General features: G+C 42.1%; 1 protein-coding gene across 1 annotated transcript; it reads left to right on the top strand.

Annotated features, from left to right (window-relative positions):
* The first annotated feature begins 206 nt into the window (after positions 1 to 206).
* Positions 207 to 12,947, top strand: mmp14a (matrix metallopeptidase 14a (membrane-inserted)). Its single transcript, XM_041031173.1, has 10 exons — positions 207 to 656; positions 7,538 to 7,686; positions 7,911 to 8,033; positions 8,344 to 8,651; positions 8,746 to 8,907; positions 9,099 to 9,238; positions 9,322 to 9,460; positions 9,624 to 9,774; positions 10,262 to 10,377; positions 10,680 to 12,947. The coding sequence occupies exons 1-10, from the start codon at positions 573 to 575 to the stop codon at positions 10,988 to 10,990; spliced, it is 1,683 nt and encodes a 560-aa protein (XP_040887107.1). The 5' UTR covers positions 207 to 572; the 3' UTR covers positions 10,991 to 12,947.
* Positions 12,948 to 17,585: the final 4,638 nt, after the last annotated feature.

Here is a 17,585-nt window from a genome sequence, read left to right as displayed (position 1 = left end):
AATGGGGCCATTTTGATACTTTAAGTACCTACATACTGCTTCAAATCCGAGTGTCTCTATCATTAATTAATACTGCTATCACGCAGCCACGAAAGAAAATGACGTCCGCACATCTGGAGGAGGATCCAGAGGAAAATCCATCCATCTCTCTCTCTCTCTCTCTCTCTCTCTCTCTCTCTCTCTCTCTCTCTCTCTCTGACCACGTCCACACACTCTTCAGACAATCCCACCACCCGAGGAAAAGGAAACCAAACTATGAAGCTTTAGTCAACAACAGCTGCACATTTGTCAGAGCCACCTGATGATTTGAGGACTTTGTTTTCAGCTCAGCTCTGAAGGAGTCGCTTTCGTGCGGAAAAGTTGTCCGCTGCGCTCCAAGTGTCCATGCGGATACGACAGCGTTTTCTGCCACGTTTTAAAGACATATCGGAGTTGTTGCATCGATCTGTGTTATTTTGATTTTTTTTTTTTTCGTCGTTCACCGTCAGGACGGTGGGACTCGTGTAGAGAGTTAGTTTTCTGAACTTTTTTTTTGTTTGTTTTTGGGGGGGCAGCAGTTTGCAGATACCAGAATGCTGTCCCAGCTCCTCACCCTGGCCTGTGGTCTCTCCTTCTTTGGTTTTACCTCCGTCTCTGCAAATGTACTACAAGCCGAGGTAAGTGGCTTGGAAAAGCAGGATTCATTTATTTTAGACCATACACATGTATATATTTATATATGTGTTCATACATGCAGTGTTTCACGCTATAATGAGTCAACAACGTGTATTTTCCATTATATCCAATTTCTTAAATCTCTGGCTCTCTTAATTAAAGTTGTCTATAATGTTTCCTGTACATTTACACTGTAAAGCCTGGATTCTGGGTTTGATGTGTTTTTAAACTCCTATCACTTGTAGTTTTGCTGTTATCTGCAGTGTCTTTCTAATGTTTGAGATGTTTTCTCTTATCTTGCACTGGAACTGTTTATATTCCCTTCATGTTTATTCTCCCTCCCTCAAACATTTCTGACCTTTGTTTTTTTTTTTCTTCTAAGAACTGTTTAAAGGAGTCCATCTGAGTAGAAACAGTAACAAAAGATGAAACTTCATCCAGAGGGAAAAAAATGTCATGAGTCTAAACTTTTGTGGCTTTTGAAGGAGGAGGAGGGGGAGATCCAGCCATGCAGAGGCAATGTACAGTTTAGAAAACCTCAGCTGAGCTGCTTTGTTCTGAGAAAGAGGGGGTAGTGGCAGTGGTGGTGCTATGGGGGAGGGGGCTAATGGTTTTCATCCGCCTGTGCAGACTGCAGAGACAGCAGGCCGGGAAGTTGGTCTGCCTTCACAACAAGCTGGACATGAGGTGCTCCATCTGGGAGACTTTAGGCCTCAGGCATGAGGCTCTGAAACCCCGGCCTGGAGACACTAAAGTGCAGTTTAACCCTCATCTGAACAACACATTTTGTCATCAGGTCTCGTGCAGGTTTGTAAATGACCGGGTACGAGCACCCTGGGCGCCACCGGTCTCAGCCCATTTAAGATTTGCTCTAAAGGTAGACCTTCATCTCTGAACGTTCCAGTTCACCTTGTAGATAACATCAGTAACAACCAGTGGTCATAAGTGCATGGAAACACAGCTGATGTTTAATGTCTTTATTTACAACACCACATCAGTATTAGGTCACAGGCTGACAGGAAGTGTGGATACAAGGTGTTTCTCAGTAAAAGACAGGATGTACCACTAATACTCAGCTATCACAGGAAACTGATTTACAGAGCAAAGAGTTAATTACCTGTAACTTTAGAGTTTAAAAAAAGCACAGAAGACATGCATACAAGAGTCTGTGCTGTAGTACTGAAGGAGGACTTAGTCACTGACCACAAGTCGCTGGCGTGTGAGTCAAGCCAGACATGGTGGATAACTCAAGAGAGTCAGACAGTTTACAGGATGCCACAGGCCGCTGCCCTCCTGCGGCGGACACACCGACACAGTGATGAATGTCTGTAAACAAAGTAAGAAAACATGACTGTTTACTGCAGTGCTGTCATTAGCAGCTGTAGGACAACACCTCTAACATCACTGCAGCAGTGAACCACTTCAGTGCTAAAATAATAATGTTAACCCTCAGTGCAGGAATTTAATGTGGGACACATCTGATCAAAAGAGAACGTCTTGTCTGCTGATACAGGTTTTGTACACGGTTTTAAGACGGTGCTGTGATGCTGTCAGACACACCGGTCAATCCTGATGCAGAAACAGGATAAACTTTAATTATGGGTTCAGGATTACATCACCTGAGAGCTGCATATGAACCCTGTGATCAAAAGATAGAGGCGTCTGTGTGTGGAGAATGTAGACTAAACTGGAACGGCAAAGATAGAAGAGAAAACAAAGACAAAAGAACAACCGAGTGACGTAAATGTTTAATTAATGTCGATGGAGCTCTTTTTTGGGGGGCTGGGACGATTGAGCAAGCAGAACTCAAGAGGAGAAACTTAACTTAGAGGAATTTTGTGGTTTATCAGTTTTGCTCAACATCTGAAGATCCCTCTCTGACTTCACTTTAACAAACTAAACCCACTTAATCCACGCTGAGTGAAAAGAGAAGCTCCACCAATAGAGAATTTTGGCTCTGAAAATGAAACCTCTTCTTGTGAAGTCAAGTACCTTTGCGCTTTCCTGCATCTGTTTCCATTCTCCTTTTTTTTTGCCTTGCCTAACCTTTTGTACTTAAATAAAATGCTTAGTTGGATGTTGTGAGCAAAGGAAGTGGGCAGCAATGAAAACAACAGGGTCTAAAACTGGATCTCTCCATATCTGGCTAAAAGAAATTTGGAGGTTTCCCGTTGCCATGTGGAGACACTGGTCTCGTGATCGCAGCGGAGGGTTACAGATCTGTTCAAAACACATCTGGGTTCAATTTTCCTCATCTCGACTTGAGTCGCTGTTGATGTAGCATCAAAGAAGAGCCTTGCTCAAGATCTGGTGCAGGCTGCTCTGACAGGCAGCAGCTGTCACTTAAGAAACGTCAGAAATAATCAGCTGGATCGGCCTTAATGAGAAACTGGTGGACTTCAAGGGAGAGAGGGAGCTTATCTTTGCTCTATAGCTAAGAAAATGGTCCACAGTGGTAACAAAGAGGACATCAAAGAGAGAAAGTTTCCACCATGACGTTAGCAAGTGTAGAGTGGAGAGTCTTTGTCCAGATAGATGCACTTCTACCACAGTTTTGACCAAGATTTACAGTCTCAGGTGCTCAGCTGGTTGGATGTGACTGAAGTTGATATCTGGTACGAAGACTTGGACAGTTTCCTGTGAAAAAGGGCAGTGGACAATTACCATGTGCTTCATTTACATTTACATTTATAACATTTCAGAGAGAAGTACTCTACACAAGATTTATCTGTTCATTTCTACTTCATAGACTAAGATTTTACATATAAAATACTTCGTACTGTAACAAGATTCAGAGAGCTGAGAAAAAACCAGCCTGTGGTCTACTTACAAGCTTTTTTCTGGAGCTTTCAGCTGCATCTCACAGTCTTCATCAGCCAATGCTGTTTATTCAGTTGTCACAGAGGTGGCTCAGTTTTTTATTTCATGCATTCAACCAATAACTGTGTTAATGCATCATTAATGAAGTGTGATTTATGAATGGTACTGCATAACGAGTACCATACTGTTTGATATTTATTAGCGTACAATTGGCAGGTAACAGCGTAATAAGCTTTCGTTAAGCAGAGTAAAACCATTCAGTGATGGTATTATTTGACCTGTTTGACCCGGTACAAATGTAAATGCTGAGAAAGTATTACACAGCGCTGGTGTGGGTTCTAACGGAGTCAGAGAAGCCAAGGAACGGAGGCGATGGGAGATTCAGCCCCTCATGAGCAGAATTCTCTGCTTTTTCCGTTGGCACAGAGCGAAAGGAACATCTGACTCAGTCCCTCAAATTTAAATTCAGCCATACTCCTAGCTCCTCGCTCTCCCTGCTTTTCTTTTACCGCTCTTCCTTCTAATGTCTTTACCTCTCCTTTCTAATGTAACCCTGCACTTTCGATCATCTCCTGCCGTCCTTCGCTTGTCTGTCCTGTTTCTTCCCTCGGCCTTGGTGAGATTTTAAAGATTGGAAATAAAATATCCAACTCATTTCTAAAGTTAGGGGGAAAAAAAATAGTTTGCAATCAAAGGCTTTGGATCTTTCAGACTAACAGTGTTTTGACACTTGCAGCCTTTGGCATAGTTTAACAGACACATTACTGCAGTGCAAAATGTATACATGGTTAAATATGTACAACAGACAACAGCTCTAGACATAAAGTCACATCCGCTAATTTCCACTTCCCTTTAGTAGATATGAAAATAGACACACACCCACATGATGCATTTAACAATACAATGACTTAATTTTCTCTGTCGTCATAATTTTGTTTCTTACCATAAATCTATAAAAGCACTGGGGATTTTTTTTGTTTGTTTTAAGTTCTTGTAGGAAGTTGTGGTTGAATTTCTTTGTAGGGCCTGCAGGAAACAAACCACAGCTCAGTGTCGTGAGTAAGATTGTGTCACAGGGAATGTACGTGCCCTGTGATGGGTGACCGGACATTGACAAATGAGATGCATGCTGCACAGCATCATTGTCACATTTTTAAAGAATGGATTACAAAAGTTAGCAAGTACCTGTGGACCACAGAACTTCAGAAGCTGTTGACTGAACAGTTGTTCAAGAATATGCATCACTAAGGCACAGTGTCGCCTGACATAAATAGGGGGCCTTAAAAGGTGGGCCCCCACTGTATTTCCTGATCTTGAGGCCCCATCTTGAGGAGGGCACCTATGTTAAAACAATCCCCTCACAACAAACCTGGCGTCAGCTATCTCCCCGCAGGTTAATAAAGCCATGTTTGAGTAGGTTTTCAGTGATTTTGATTTTGCTGCTTCAACTTTGAGATGGTAAAGACTACAGGCAGCCATGTGCAGTGAAGCTTTGCTGAGATATTCAGTTTACAAGAATTTCAGAGAAGGAAAAGCAGCAAAAAACAACAAAATATTTGCTTTTTTTGCTTAAAAAATGACCCAAATAACTAAAAGGTGATCTAAAATTCAGTTACTTAAATGTTTCAGCTCTATACATGGCAGTAAGTTCACATTAAGGTCACAAAATCCATGTGTACATCACACAGCTCCACCAAATACAACCTGTTCCACTACATTTACATCACGCTGGTTGTGTTTCACTGTCTGTGCATTATACATTCAGACCTCATGTCACTGAACACACACAAGGCTGCACACAGACCCAGGGGTGTGTTTACCAAAGCAGCAGACAGCCCTTTGACCACACATGGCTGTTCAGCGAGCTACCTAGCTACTCCGAGGCCAACAATACCAGCCATGTACAAGTCTCAATAAATAGAAGCTTTGATGGTGGCTGCTGTGAGTTCCAGGGAGGAGGGGTGCATGCTGGGATACCTGGCGTCCCAACCGGAGGTGGTGGCGGTGGTGCGGAGCAGTTTGGGACTAGAGGAGAGAAGTGGAGGTCTTGACGGTGTGGGGGAGACTTTTCACTTGGGAGTGTTTTTATAGAAGCAGACGCGTCACCACACTGGAGCCACAGGACACACTAGCAGCACTGAGCAGAGAGACAGAGACAGTAAATTTGGTCAGCGTTAGAGGCAGATTGACTCAGAGAGAGTCAGGGGATAAAATAAATGAACTAGATGCTTAAATAATCCAGAGAAATCTTGAAGAAATTGTGAGGGAGGAATATGCAAAGATGGATAGAAGGGGGGAAAGTTGCCTCTCTGCAGGTCCTCATAAGTGAACCTTGTTCTCTGGCCTCTCTGCCCACCACATGACTAACAGTAGCTGTGTGTGCACAGGCTGTATATGGCCAGGTAGTCCTGCCCAGTTGCTACATTTCCATCCCTCCCCCTGCTTTTCCCTTCACTTGTCGTAGGAAGGCTTGAAGAGAAAAGCAGCACTAACAGTGGAACGAGAGATATCTGAGGTTTAGATGACGCCAGGAATTTGGGGTAATTCCACCGACTTAATTTGTGGTGGAGATGAAAATGTGTGTTAACTCTGTGTGTGCAGATACGTAATTGGAAACACACACTTAAAGATGCACTGAAGCCTCAACAACTCTAGCAAAGGGCTGAAGATATGAAAAGATTGATATCACTCTTCTTTATCTGTCAAATATGAAACTACAGCCAGTGGCCCGTTAGCTTAGCTTAGCACAAAGACTGGAAACAGGGGGGAAAAGCTAGCCTGGCTTTGTACAATGCTAAAAAAAACTTGCGGGCATAGCTTTCTGTTTAGTGGACAGACATCAACACTCGGGAGAAAGTGAACAAGCACAAAATGTCAAACTATTCCTTTAACAGTGTCGCAGTCCAGTCTTAGACCACCAGCAGCAGGCAGTGGAAAGAATAGGCCGGCCTTTCATGTGTAAAGATAAATAGTGGTGGTTTTGGTTGACATGAGGACAGACAGAGACTGCGGCAGGAGGATCTTAAACTAAAGCTTTGAGGAACCCAAATGCTGCTGAAAATGTTACTTTTTCCAGTTGTCTTTGGCTGCAATAGTCTAGACAGAGTTGTGGGTCACTGTGACTGAAATGACATCAGTGTTTTTGGATTGTGTGTTTTATTTGGCTTTCAGTTCCTCTCTCATCTCTCCTTATGACCCCACAACAAAGTTTCCCATAACGAGCTCAGCATAAACCAGGGGAGATGTGAGGATTTGGTGTTAGTTTTTAAGAGTTTATAAACGGGGTAATGTCACAGTCACGTGAAGAAAAGACAATAAATTTAACATGTTGAGTTACTGCTATGGAGGAGGTTATGTAGGCTAACAAGTCAGCTTGGCACACAAAAACACACTCATGCAAACACACACACAGCCTTTGTTCCCCTTATTCAACGTGCAATCTGCACTACACATCTAAGCTCAGAGAATCAGGTCTAAACAAGCTCTGAAACTTGGAAGCAGCAACAAGTTCACACAGGTGGCCAGTCCCCATCTTTTTGTTGACTAAGATGTTTTCAGGTGGTTTTCCTGTTGCTCCTGGCACGTCTGACTAAGACCCATCAGAGCGACTGGGAAATTCACAAAGAAAGTAAAACACAGACAAGTAAATAATAATTATGTGTTTCAAAAGTCCTAATAAGTGCCTTATATAAAATAAAAGCCTTCTCACTGTATTTTTAGAAGCTTAATGTCAGTCCTCTATTTGTTGTTCCCGTTGAGAATCACTGCAATCAGCCATATGCGGTGTTGTTTAAGAGGCAGCACACGCTCTTCCTCTTCTGCATAAAACACGTTAATCATCCTGATTGTCTGTTTTCCTGATCAAATTGTTGGGCCTATAAAATGTCTGTGATCTCTGTGATTCAAAAATCACAAGTTGTATTAGCTACGCTTTAATTTGAGACAGTTTTATTACATTAAATAAAGCAAATGATTCACCATCCCACAAACAAAAGTCTTCATCAGTATTTATAGAATTACAAATAATTTCCTATCTATCTTTTTGTCACTCCCTCTGTCTCAGGCTTGGCTGCAGAAGTATGGCTACCTGCCTCCAGGTGATGTCAGAGCCCAGGCCATCCGCTCGCCAAAGTCCATCGAAACAGCGATAGCAGCCATGCAGAGTTTTTATGGTTTGACTGTGACCGGCTCCATAGACGACAACACGTTACAGTGAGTCCTGATTGATGGCAACGATTCAATAACACACAACTGCTTGGTTTCATATTATTACCTGTTAAAATGAAAAGTTGTGGATTTTAAAAGTCTGGAGATCATTTGCAAGACAAAGAGGGTCCAAGAAAGCAAGGTCACCTTTCACAAAGAATGTGTCCTTCAGAGCGGTTAAAATATTTGGCATAGTTAGAAAACTGGGAAATTTATTTTGCTGTTGCCAGGGCGATGGGCCGGCCGCGGTGCGGTGTCCCCGACAAGTTCGGCCCAGAGCTGAAAACTAACCTGAGGAGGAAGAGATACGCCGTGCAGGGTCTGAAGTGGGAGAAGTCTGAGGTGACCTTCAGGTCAGAACACACACCTACACTAATCAACAGTTTGACTTTACTACTAAAGTTTAACATGTGGATGTAATTCATCCTGTAACTGAATGAACTTATGTGCAATTTTTGACTAAGACTAAGAAAACTTACAAAGAATACAAAGACTAAACACTGAAGAATGAAAACTTCAGCTTTTATTGTGAAGCACTATGTAACTTATAACAGATAAATATTTATTTGCCTATCTATTGTCTCACTTCCCTTTTGTGTATTATTATGGGTTGACTCCAGCTATCCGAGCCCTAAACCTCTGTCTTTCCATTCTTTATAACAGCATACAGAATTACACCCCCAAGGTGGGGGAACGAGCCACGTTTGAAGCCATTCGAAAGGCGTTCAAAGTGTGGGAGAGCGTGATCCCGCTGACCTTCAGAGAGATCCCCTTCAACAACATCAGAGGCAAGGTTGACAAGTATGCAGACATCATGCTCTCCTTCGCCGAGGGTTTCCACGGAGACAGCACACCGTTCGACGGCGAGGGCGGCTTCCTGGCTCATGCTTACTTCCCTGGAAACGGCATCGGGGGAGACACACACTTTGACCTCGCCGAGCCCTGGACCACCGGGAACGTCGACCAGGGAGGTAAGAGAAAGAAGAGTAGATGGTGAAAGGCTGGTCAAACTACAAACTGAAACAGATGAAACTAACTATTCTCTTTCTCGCTCTCTCCCTGAAGGTAATGATGTTTTCCTGGTAGCCGTCCATGAGTTGGGTCATGCTCTGGGTCTGGAGCACTCCAACGACCCCTCTGCCATCATGGCCCCCTTCTACCAGTGGTTTGATACGGAGAACTTCAAGCTCCCTGACGATGACCGCAGAGGCATCCAGGCAATCTATGGTGGGCCGTTCTCCTAAAAGCACTGGAAATGTATTAGTCAGCCGAAAGCCTCCAACTAACACATATAATAAGAGATTATATGTGTGCAAATAAAGTGCATGGTTAATCAAGCCTTATTTTAAATATGTTGGTTGGTCTTACTGCAAATTAACCATTTCTCTCTTCTCTCACTCTCAACACCTTTACCACAGGAACCAAGTCTGGGGCTCCCCCTCCTCCTCCTCAACCCACAAAGCCAACCAAGCCCGACAAGCCAGATCATGCCCCGGACATCTGTGAGGGACACTTTGACACCATCGCTGTCCTCAGAGGGGAAAAGTTTGTATTCAAGGTACAGGAGCCCAGTTTTTTCTCAAACATTTTCATATGTACTCTTGTACTCTCTTCTCATATGGAACTCCCTGTGTGCTGCAGGACAAGTGGCTTTGGCGTGTGCGTAACAACAAGGTGTTGCCAGGTTACCCGATGCCCATTGGTCACTTCTGGAGGGGCCTGCCCTCAAATATCAACGCCGCCTATGAGAGGGATGATGGGAAATTTGTCTTCTTCAAGGGTAGGTTCCATCTGAGATCAGAATGAAAGCAGCTGATGACTGTCATGCTTTAGCTGTGAATGTCTGGTCCTCTTTGATCTCCGTTCTCCTCTGATCCTTCATCCTTTCTGCTTTCAATCTCTGTTCTTCTCATCTTTGTTTTTTTTTTTTCTTCCTTCTCCAGGTGACAAGTACTGGGTTTTCAGTGAGTCCAGCATGGAAAAAGATTCCCCTAAGAGCCTAAAGGACCTGGGCACCGGTCTACCCAAAGACAAGTTTGATGCTGCTCTTTTCTACACACCAACAGGACAGACGTATTTCTTCCGAGGCACGAAGTGAGTTCTGTTTTTTCTTTTTCACAGGGAGTTCCTCCTCTTTATCTTCTCACACTCCCAATATTTTTTCTTCCCTCTGAATAAAGTTTTAAATATGAAACATCAGAAACATTCCTGCAGCACTCATGCATAGATTAAATCGCTTTCCCTTTTGCTCAAACAAACACCTGTTATAGCTCTCACTTACTCTTCAGGTCTCTAGCTCAGACTCAAAATGACTTGAGAATAAATTCTATCCCAAGTAGCAGCGTAAATCTTCTTTTTTTTTTTATATTTATGCAGCATTTTTTTTGCCTTTCTTAGATATCTAAGAGTAGAGACATGATGGAAAATGAGAGGTGAGAGAGGAGGGTAACATACAGCAAAGAACTCAAACCTTAATATCTAACACCCACTGCAGCAGAATCGATTTTCACGACAAAATGCCTATGTCCGGGGTTTCTTTTGCCGTAGATCTTTAATAGTTGTGCCTTTGTGTTATTTGCAGCTATTACCGTTTCAACGAGAAGACTCGCACCGTGGACAGTGGCTATCCAAAGCCCATCAACATGTGGAGCGGAGCGCCAGACAACATCAAAGCTGCCATCATGAGTGAAGATGGATGTAAGTCTTCTTCATCATTAACCCTTGTATTTTGTATTCTGTAGTCCAAGATTTTGTGTTGCTGACATTTAGAGCCAAAACAGTGAATCTGTTATTGAATTAAAATTAATTGGCCACTATTTCTGACAACTGACCAGTAGTTTAAGCCTTTTTTTAAACAAAAATGCCAAACATCTCTTAATTTCTGGTCCCCACATGTGCAGACTTGCTGCTGTGTTGGACATTTTTCACAATTTTCTGGCATTTGGTAACAGTAACAGCAGATTGGAAGATAATGAAAATATCTTTCCCTTTTTCCTCAGCCTACACATATTTTTACAAAGCCAACAAGTACTGGAAGTTCAACAACCAGTACATGAAGGTGGAGTCCGGCTATCCTAAGTCTGTGCTCACTGACTGGATGGGCTGCGAAAGCGAGGAGCCCAAGAAGGGTCGGGAAGAGGAGGTGATCGTCATCATCCAGAGGGAGTGGCTGGTGACCGTGGCCGTGGTGATCCCTCTCCTGCTACTGGTGCTGGTGGTCGTCACTCTGGGGGCACTTTTGTTCTTCAGGAAGTACGGCACCCCTCGACGCCTCCTCTACTTCCAGAGATCCCTCCTGGACAAGGTGTAAACAAAGAGATGGGTGACTGACAGACTGCCACAGAGGGACAGAAAGACAGGGGGAGAGAGAACAAGGGCCGGGTGAAGATGGAAACTAAGAGGGGGAAGAAGCGGAAGAGGAGGAGAGCTGACAGAGAAAATGGGGGACAGAAAGGGGACAATGTGTTAAGTTTTGGGTGGTTTGTATGTGCCACAAAAGAGGAAAAAAAAGAGAAAGGCCCTAGAAACTGAAATCAGGAAATGTGTATTTGTATGTTAACTATTTACATGTACTGTTCTGCGTTCAGAGATTAAAGAACATACCCACAATCTCACATAGAGAAGGGAAATATACAAAGACTCATCTTCACCGACTCCCCCCGCCTCTTCTCTCTCAAATCCCAGATATTAAAAAAAAAAAAACACCCTTCCTTCTTTCCTTCCTCTACTTTAACTGGACGACTTCAGCTGAACTGCTGTCCGATTCACTAGTTTCATCACCACAATCTGTTTCTGTTTGGGTTTTACTCAGAAATTCATCATCTCTGGAGTTTTTTTTTTTCCTCTGGAATACTTATGCTGTCAAATTTACTGGGTTTTTTTTTTTTTTTTGAGAGTTTTACTCATTGTTTCATTATCACACTTGCTCTTAAAGCCAGTATTTTGGCAAAGTTTTGAAGGTCAGCCATGCAATGTCACCTGTATTTGTTTTGGGGTTTTTTTTCTACCACTAAGTAGAGCTGGGTATCAAACCTTAGACTTCTTTAGTACGGCCAGAAATGTGTCCACAGCATCAGGTACCAGGGAGTCAAGCCAAATTCATAATTCGCTTGTTCTTTGATCAAATAGCCGCAGATTTAAATCACATTTTGCTCACTTCAGACAGTTTGAAAAGTACTTTGTTCAGACGACATCTAACATTTTTGTTAATGCAAAAAACGTTCATACGTTCAAAAATGTTCATATTTCTCAAGGTACTGAAATAAGTATTGTTCTGGTATTGGTACTCGTATCAGCTCCATTATGGAACATTTCAAAACAATCCCATGTCGAGTTTTAGTTATTATTACCTGATGTTTGGATGGATTTAATGGAGCTGAGTATAATAGCACATTCCTTACGCAAAGTATTATTATTGATGGATGCAGACTTTTGAACATGCACACGTGATTTATAATTTGTATTTGTTTAACCAGAATTATGTCAGGCTTCACATGAGGCTGCTGGAGGGGGACGCCCTCCTTGATTGTCACTGCACCCCTGTCAACACACCTAAAACCAAAATACTTTATGTTTATGTCTGCACACAGCTACAGTATGTAACTGCAACTTCAGACACTCAGACTTGCAGGCGAAACTCTTCTTTCAGTGCAAGCAGTCAGACGGGAAAAAATATAACTAATAATAATAATAATAATAAAAATGTGATATTTTATCTCACAAGTGACAGTTTTGAAACATTCCAGTGCATTTGTTGTCAAACACGAGCAGGGCTGCTTATCCAAATGTGTCAGCAAGAGGTACAGTTTCCAATAATATGGTGCAATTTTTTTTAATTATTATCGTTTTTATGGGAAATTGTTGTTATTATAAGTATGGTTATTGTTATTATTGTTCTCCTGGTAAAGTTCTAATGACTTCTTTTTTTTTTTTTTGCTTTTGTACATTGTCATTTGGAGTCCTGCTGGACAGAGGCATAACATGACAATGATGGAAATGAATCCCAGTTTACATTCAGCTTGTGGTGAATTAGATCAGATCATTGGGGTAAATGTGAGTTCAGGGACGACCCCTGAAACTACCCAGACGTTGGCACAGATTAACAAGCAATGCTATTTATGAACTTTGACACAGATGGTGCTTTTTTTTCTTTTTTTTTTTTTTTTACTCAGATCAAAATTGAAGGTGAACTGATTTAGTTAATAACAATGATAATGGTAATGATATTTATAATGATGATCATATCAATAAAATGGAATGAGATTTTTTTTCCTGCCTGTTTTCACTTTTGTATTTCAGTAGAAGTGAAATTAAACTATTTTCTACAAACATCCATACAATTTTTTTTCCCAGAATCTTTTCACCAGTGCCTGACTGCACACACACACACACACAAGTTCATGCTACAGGCTAAAGAACAACATTAAATGCAACCACATCTGGAATATTGAATTTTGGCTGCTCAAAAAAAGGAGAAAAATATGAAACCATTTTTAAAAACTGGAAAACTTCATGATACACTCCTTGTCCTTAGTAAAAATGTTAATTTGTTGGAAGCAGATGATGATTACATCATCATCATCCATCGAGTCAACATCTGCAGTTTTTTCCACTTGTTTCTGGTTCTCAGCTTCTTTTCCTCCAATACGTTCTGCTCTGGAGAATAATATCTGTCCTGAAACACAACACTTTAAAAAACAAGTGATTTTTAAAAGGCACATTGGCATTTTGTTGTCTCTTGCTCCAGCCATCACGATCCTGAGGTGCTGAGGAAGATTATTACAGTGCAAAGACAAAGAGGATTAGACAAAGACAGGTGATGTGTGACAAAGGTCTGAGACAGACCAGGTTTTTGCCTGCTGGAGACCCACAGATGGAGCAGTCTGGATACAGTTATGGTGCTGGTTGTTGTGGACACGCAGCCAGCAGTCATGTGCTGAGGAACGAGTTGGAAAAAGTGATAGAATGGTCATATTTTTCAAAGAAGTGTGTTCCAGCTGAGCATCTGGTATTCTTGAAGCATCTGAGCCTTTTGGCGAGACTTGGCTGCAGACTGCAAGTGTGTATACTGTATGTGTGTGTGTGTATTTAGCTTTATGCAAAAAAAAAAAAAAAAAAGTTTACGCCCTGGCTCGCCTCTCTTAAAATTAATTGTAAAAAATGTGTGAATACAAATAGAGTGCAAAGAAGAAGAAGTGAGAGAAAGAAAGGTGAGGCGAGAGGAGTGAGAAGGGCAGCAAAACAGAAATGATTTTATTGGTTTGGGGATATTTTTCCCTCTGCACATTTCTATCCCAAAAAAATCCTTTTGCAAGCAGACCCCCCTCCTCCCCCCTCCCTCCCTCTCTTATTTCCTCACCCATTGCAAAATTGTTCTTTTTATGAGGCTTCAGTCTCAAACCACTCCTCCTCTCACCACAAGTATCTCTGGTCTGTTTTTGCTCTTTCTCTCTCTGCCCCTTTCCTCCCCCTTCCCCTCTTTCCTCACGCTCTCTGCTTTAACTCTTCACACACTGTACACTGCGAGCACAACGGTAAACAACAACAACGACGTGGGTAAACCACAAGGTCAGGACAAACAACCACCAACATAAAAGGAAAATGGATGAAAATCTTGCTGGTATGCAATTATGGGTTCTCAAAACCGCTGTTTTCGTGTCTTTCATTTTCCAGAAGACATATTAACAATTAGGCCACATTTACATGATAAAAATTACAGAATGAAAATTCTTATCACACTTTGTAATGTGTCTTTTGTCTTTCAGTAGTTGAACTGTTGACAGTCCAACTTGTTGAGTATGCTCCCACTGCTTTATTTCTGCAGGTCATCTTGTGAGAGACTGAAAGAGGCTTTTTCGTGTCGTTGTTAAAATGTGGCCCGTCTGCTTCACTTGTATGAATATACTGTACACTAACCTGACTGACCTCACATTTTCTACTCACATCTGCTCATCCACTTTCCTGCTACACCGGCCAAACTCTCTCTCTGTCTGTGTCACCTGGTGTTTCCATTTGTCTCAGTGGATCTCTCTCTTGCACAGTAACTGTTTTGACTAATCTCTCTTTCTAGGCAAACTTCTCAAAACGAAGCAACGTCGTATTGGTTTGTGGTTATGAATTAGTCGACCAAAAAGTAACTGTCGAGTCATTTTTGAGGCATAAAAACAGTAATATTATCCTGTAATTCACCAAAAAAAAGAGGAATTCCTGGAAGAAAAAAATAATAATTTTGTGTGGCTGTTTTCTTTTTCTGCTTTCTTACCCTGCAATTTGTCTCACAACCCCTTAGATTTATTGGGTGACCTTTCGGGAAGCCACGACCCCCAGGCTGACAACCAATGCTATTATTTACACTGGTAATTAACTGGAATTAATTAACTGGCTGTGTACCAATTTAACAATTTCTCCATGTTCGCTCTAATTACAACCAGATTAGTTTTTTTTTTCCAGGAACCCTCCCAAGAATTTACTGTTCCTTTCTAGGAAATTATTAGGAGACTATGGGACCTATAAACTGTTATGTTGCCAAACAGCCGTTTTGGTGCCTTGTCTTTTTATCTCACACAGATGAGAAGTCAGACAAGAGACAGTCATGTTTAATGGCTGTCGGAGATGTTGCTGATCAGGAAGACGCAGAGAAAAGACATAAAAGTCCTCAGACGGTGTCAGACAGCACATTTTTTCACTTAATTCTGGCTCCTTCCTACAGTGATGCGGACGTCTGTTTGGAGGTGTTACCAAGTTGATGTGCCAAGCATCTGCTCTCCTTGTCTTGTAGGTCACAGAGATGAATACAGATGAGTTCTTTGGCAGCCATATTGGCTTCTACTCCTCTTTCTCGCTGTCTCTCCCTCCCTCTCTCTCTCTCTGTCAGCCATTTTAATGCTGAACTCATACAGTCTGGCTGGGCGGTGCAGGAACAACCATCGGGCTCAGCACTCCTTCTCCATGCCAGGCAGGAAGTGGCCAGGACAGCTGGTTGCAATTCAACCTGAGACTTTGTTTGGGTGACCTACATTATGGCACGATTTACTTTCTACTGTAACATTAATAGCACTTTTTCTTTTTCTCTTCATTTCATCGTTTTACTTCACTTCCACTTACAAAGTACACTTACTCAAGTGCCGACCAACCTGACATTTTAAAAATTTAAGGTAGCAGATTACAACTTTAAAAAAAAAATAATAATAAATTAAGTATCCGACAACTGAGAGACTAATTTGTTTGGGTGAAATTAACTTAATTAAAAAAGTGACAGTTCAAAACAGAAAATTTTAAGTTATACTCAACTCTTTGTCCAACTGTTCAAGTCGATATTTTCTGTTATTTTAACTGAATTTTTCCAGTGTTCACTATTCCAGACATTAATTTTTATTTTACTTAAAAATTGCAGCCACTTCTGGAATCTGACATGGTGAAAAAAAAAATTTAAACCAATGAATAACTACTCTGAAAAAAACAATACTTTTAGCTTTTGATTTTAAACACAGGACTTTTACTTGTAATAGCATATTTTAGATTAATACATTTGTATTTTTACTTAAGCAAAGGATCTGAGTCCTCTCCCGCCTTTACTGCAGACCTAAACCCTCCTGCAGTCTCATCTTTGTCTTAAACAAAGAACCAACTCTACAAAACTGCCTCGGCAGAAGCATTTTAACAAACTGACAAAACAAGAGTGAAACAAATCAGTGCTTAAAAAAAAAAAAAAAAAAGCAATTTCAGGTGCATAAAAAAATATTCCAAGTACTAAGAAACCACGTGGTTTACCGTCCAACTAGCAACAAACAAAGATAATTGCAGCCTGCAGAGCCAATTCTCATACAGTCATATACAGTTCAAAATGTTCAGTCTGTGTAATTTTGTCCATTATGCTACCCAGGGTGCCCCATTCCCCTGGAACACCCAGGTCAGGAAGCGGTCTTTGGGAACGATTTGCTGAATCAGACCCTCCACAACACCACCCCACCCCCCAACTCTGCACCGGGGCACTGCCCATCCTCCTGCATCCCCATCCCAGTCATATCTGCCAGGAAACCCTCCCTGTTTCTGGTCTGTGGGTAAAACTACAGAGGACTGTCAGCTAATCCTCAAAAGCAACCACATCTGTCTCATCCTTCATCCTCCCTCCTTCCCTTTATCCCCCATCCTAGCAGACTGACCTCACCTAACGCCCCCTACCCCCTCCCCAAAAAACATCCACCTCCCCTTCCTCTACCGCTGACTTCTGCACAATAAGCAACATCTGGTTCTCATTTCGCAAAAACCAAAACAACACGAGGAAGAGAGGAAGGGAGAGACGGGGGAGGATGAGAGGAGGGGAAAGACATTCACAGAAAAGCAGGATGTGAAACGACGGTGAGTCAAGAGAAAGAATGAGGGGTTACATTTCTCACTGCTGGCTGCAGTTGGAGGTCTTTGATGGTCCAGGTGCGAGGGGATTTGTGTGAATGAAGAATAGGATGAATGCTGTCGCCTTGTTAACCACTGACATTTCTTACAACACTTTTTTTTTTTTTTGGTCTTTAACACCCTCTGTGTTCAGTGTCCTCCCACACTTCTGTAACATGACAAACATTCAGCTCCTTTGGTCAGCTGTAAGTCACGACAAGGAGGGGGAGGAGAGGGGGGAGAAAACTCCCATCTCCACAGAAAAGAATCTGCAACTCAGCAGCCCTAATTACAGTGGGGCTTTGCTGAAGTCTGCAACAAGACCCGGGCAAAGAGAGAGGGAGAGAGGGAGAGAGAAAAAGGCAGATGGAGGGAGAGAAAAACGTGAGGAAGAAGGGAGAAGAAAGCAAAAGTGAGGGTGAGTGGAGGGGGAGGGGAGGGGAGGCTTACCTCATTTTGTAAATAGTCTGTTTATAAGTCAAAGTCACACTAAGTTAGTGCTGACTTTACAAAGG

This window comes from Toxotes jaculatrix, chromosome 23 (genome assembly GCF_017976425.1).
Source record: "Toxotes jaculatrix isolate fToxJac2 chromosome 23, fToxJac2.pri, whole genome shotgun sequence".
In the NCBI taxonomy this organism is placed as follows: domain Eukaryota; kingdom Metazoa; phylum Chordata; class Actinopteri; family Toxotidae; genus Toxotes; species Toxotes jaculatrix.
Note: the sequence above shows the minus strand (reverse complement) of the source record. Positions and strands in the feature narration are given on the sequence as shown.

Excerpts from the sequence above, each read along its gene's own strand:
- mmp14a (XM_041031173.1), top strand. The coding sequence starts at position 573 with ATGCTGTCCCAGCTCCTCACCCTGGCCTGTGGTCTCTCCTTCTTTGGT. Across the intron at positions 8,652-8,745 it reads CGGGAACGTCGACCAGGGAG|GTAATGATGTTTTCCTGGTA; the intron begins GTAAGAGAAAGA and ends CTCTCCCTGAAG. Across the intron at positions 8,908-9,098 it reads AGGCATCCAGGCAATCTATG|GAACCAAGTCTGGGGCTCCC; the intron begins GTGGGCCGTTCT and ends CCTTTACCACAG.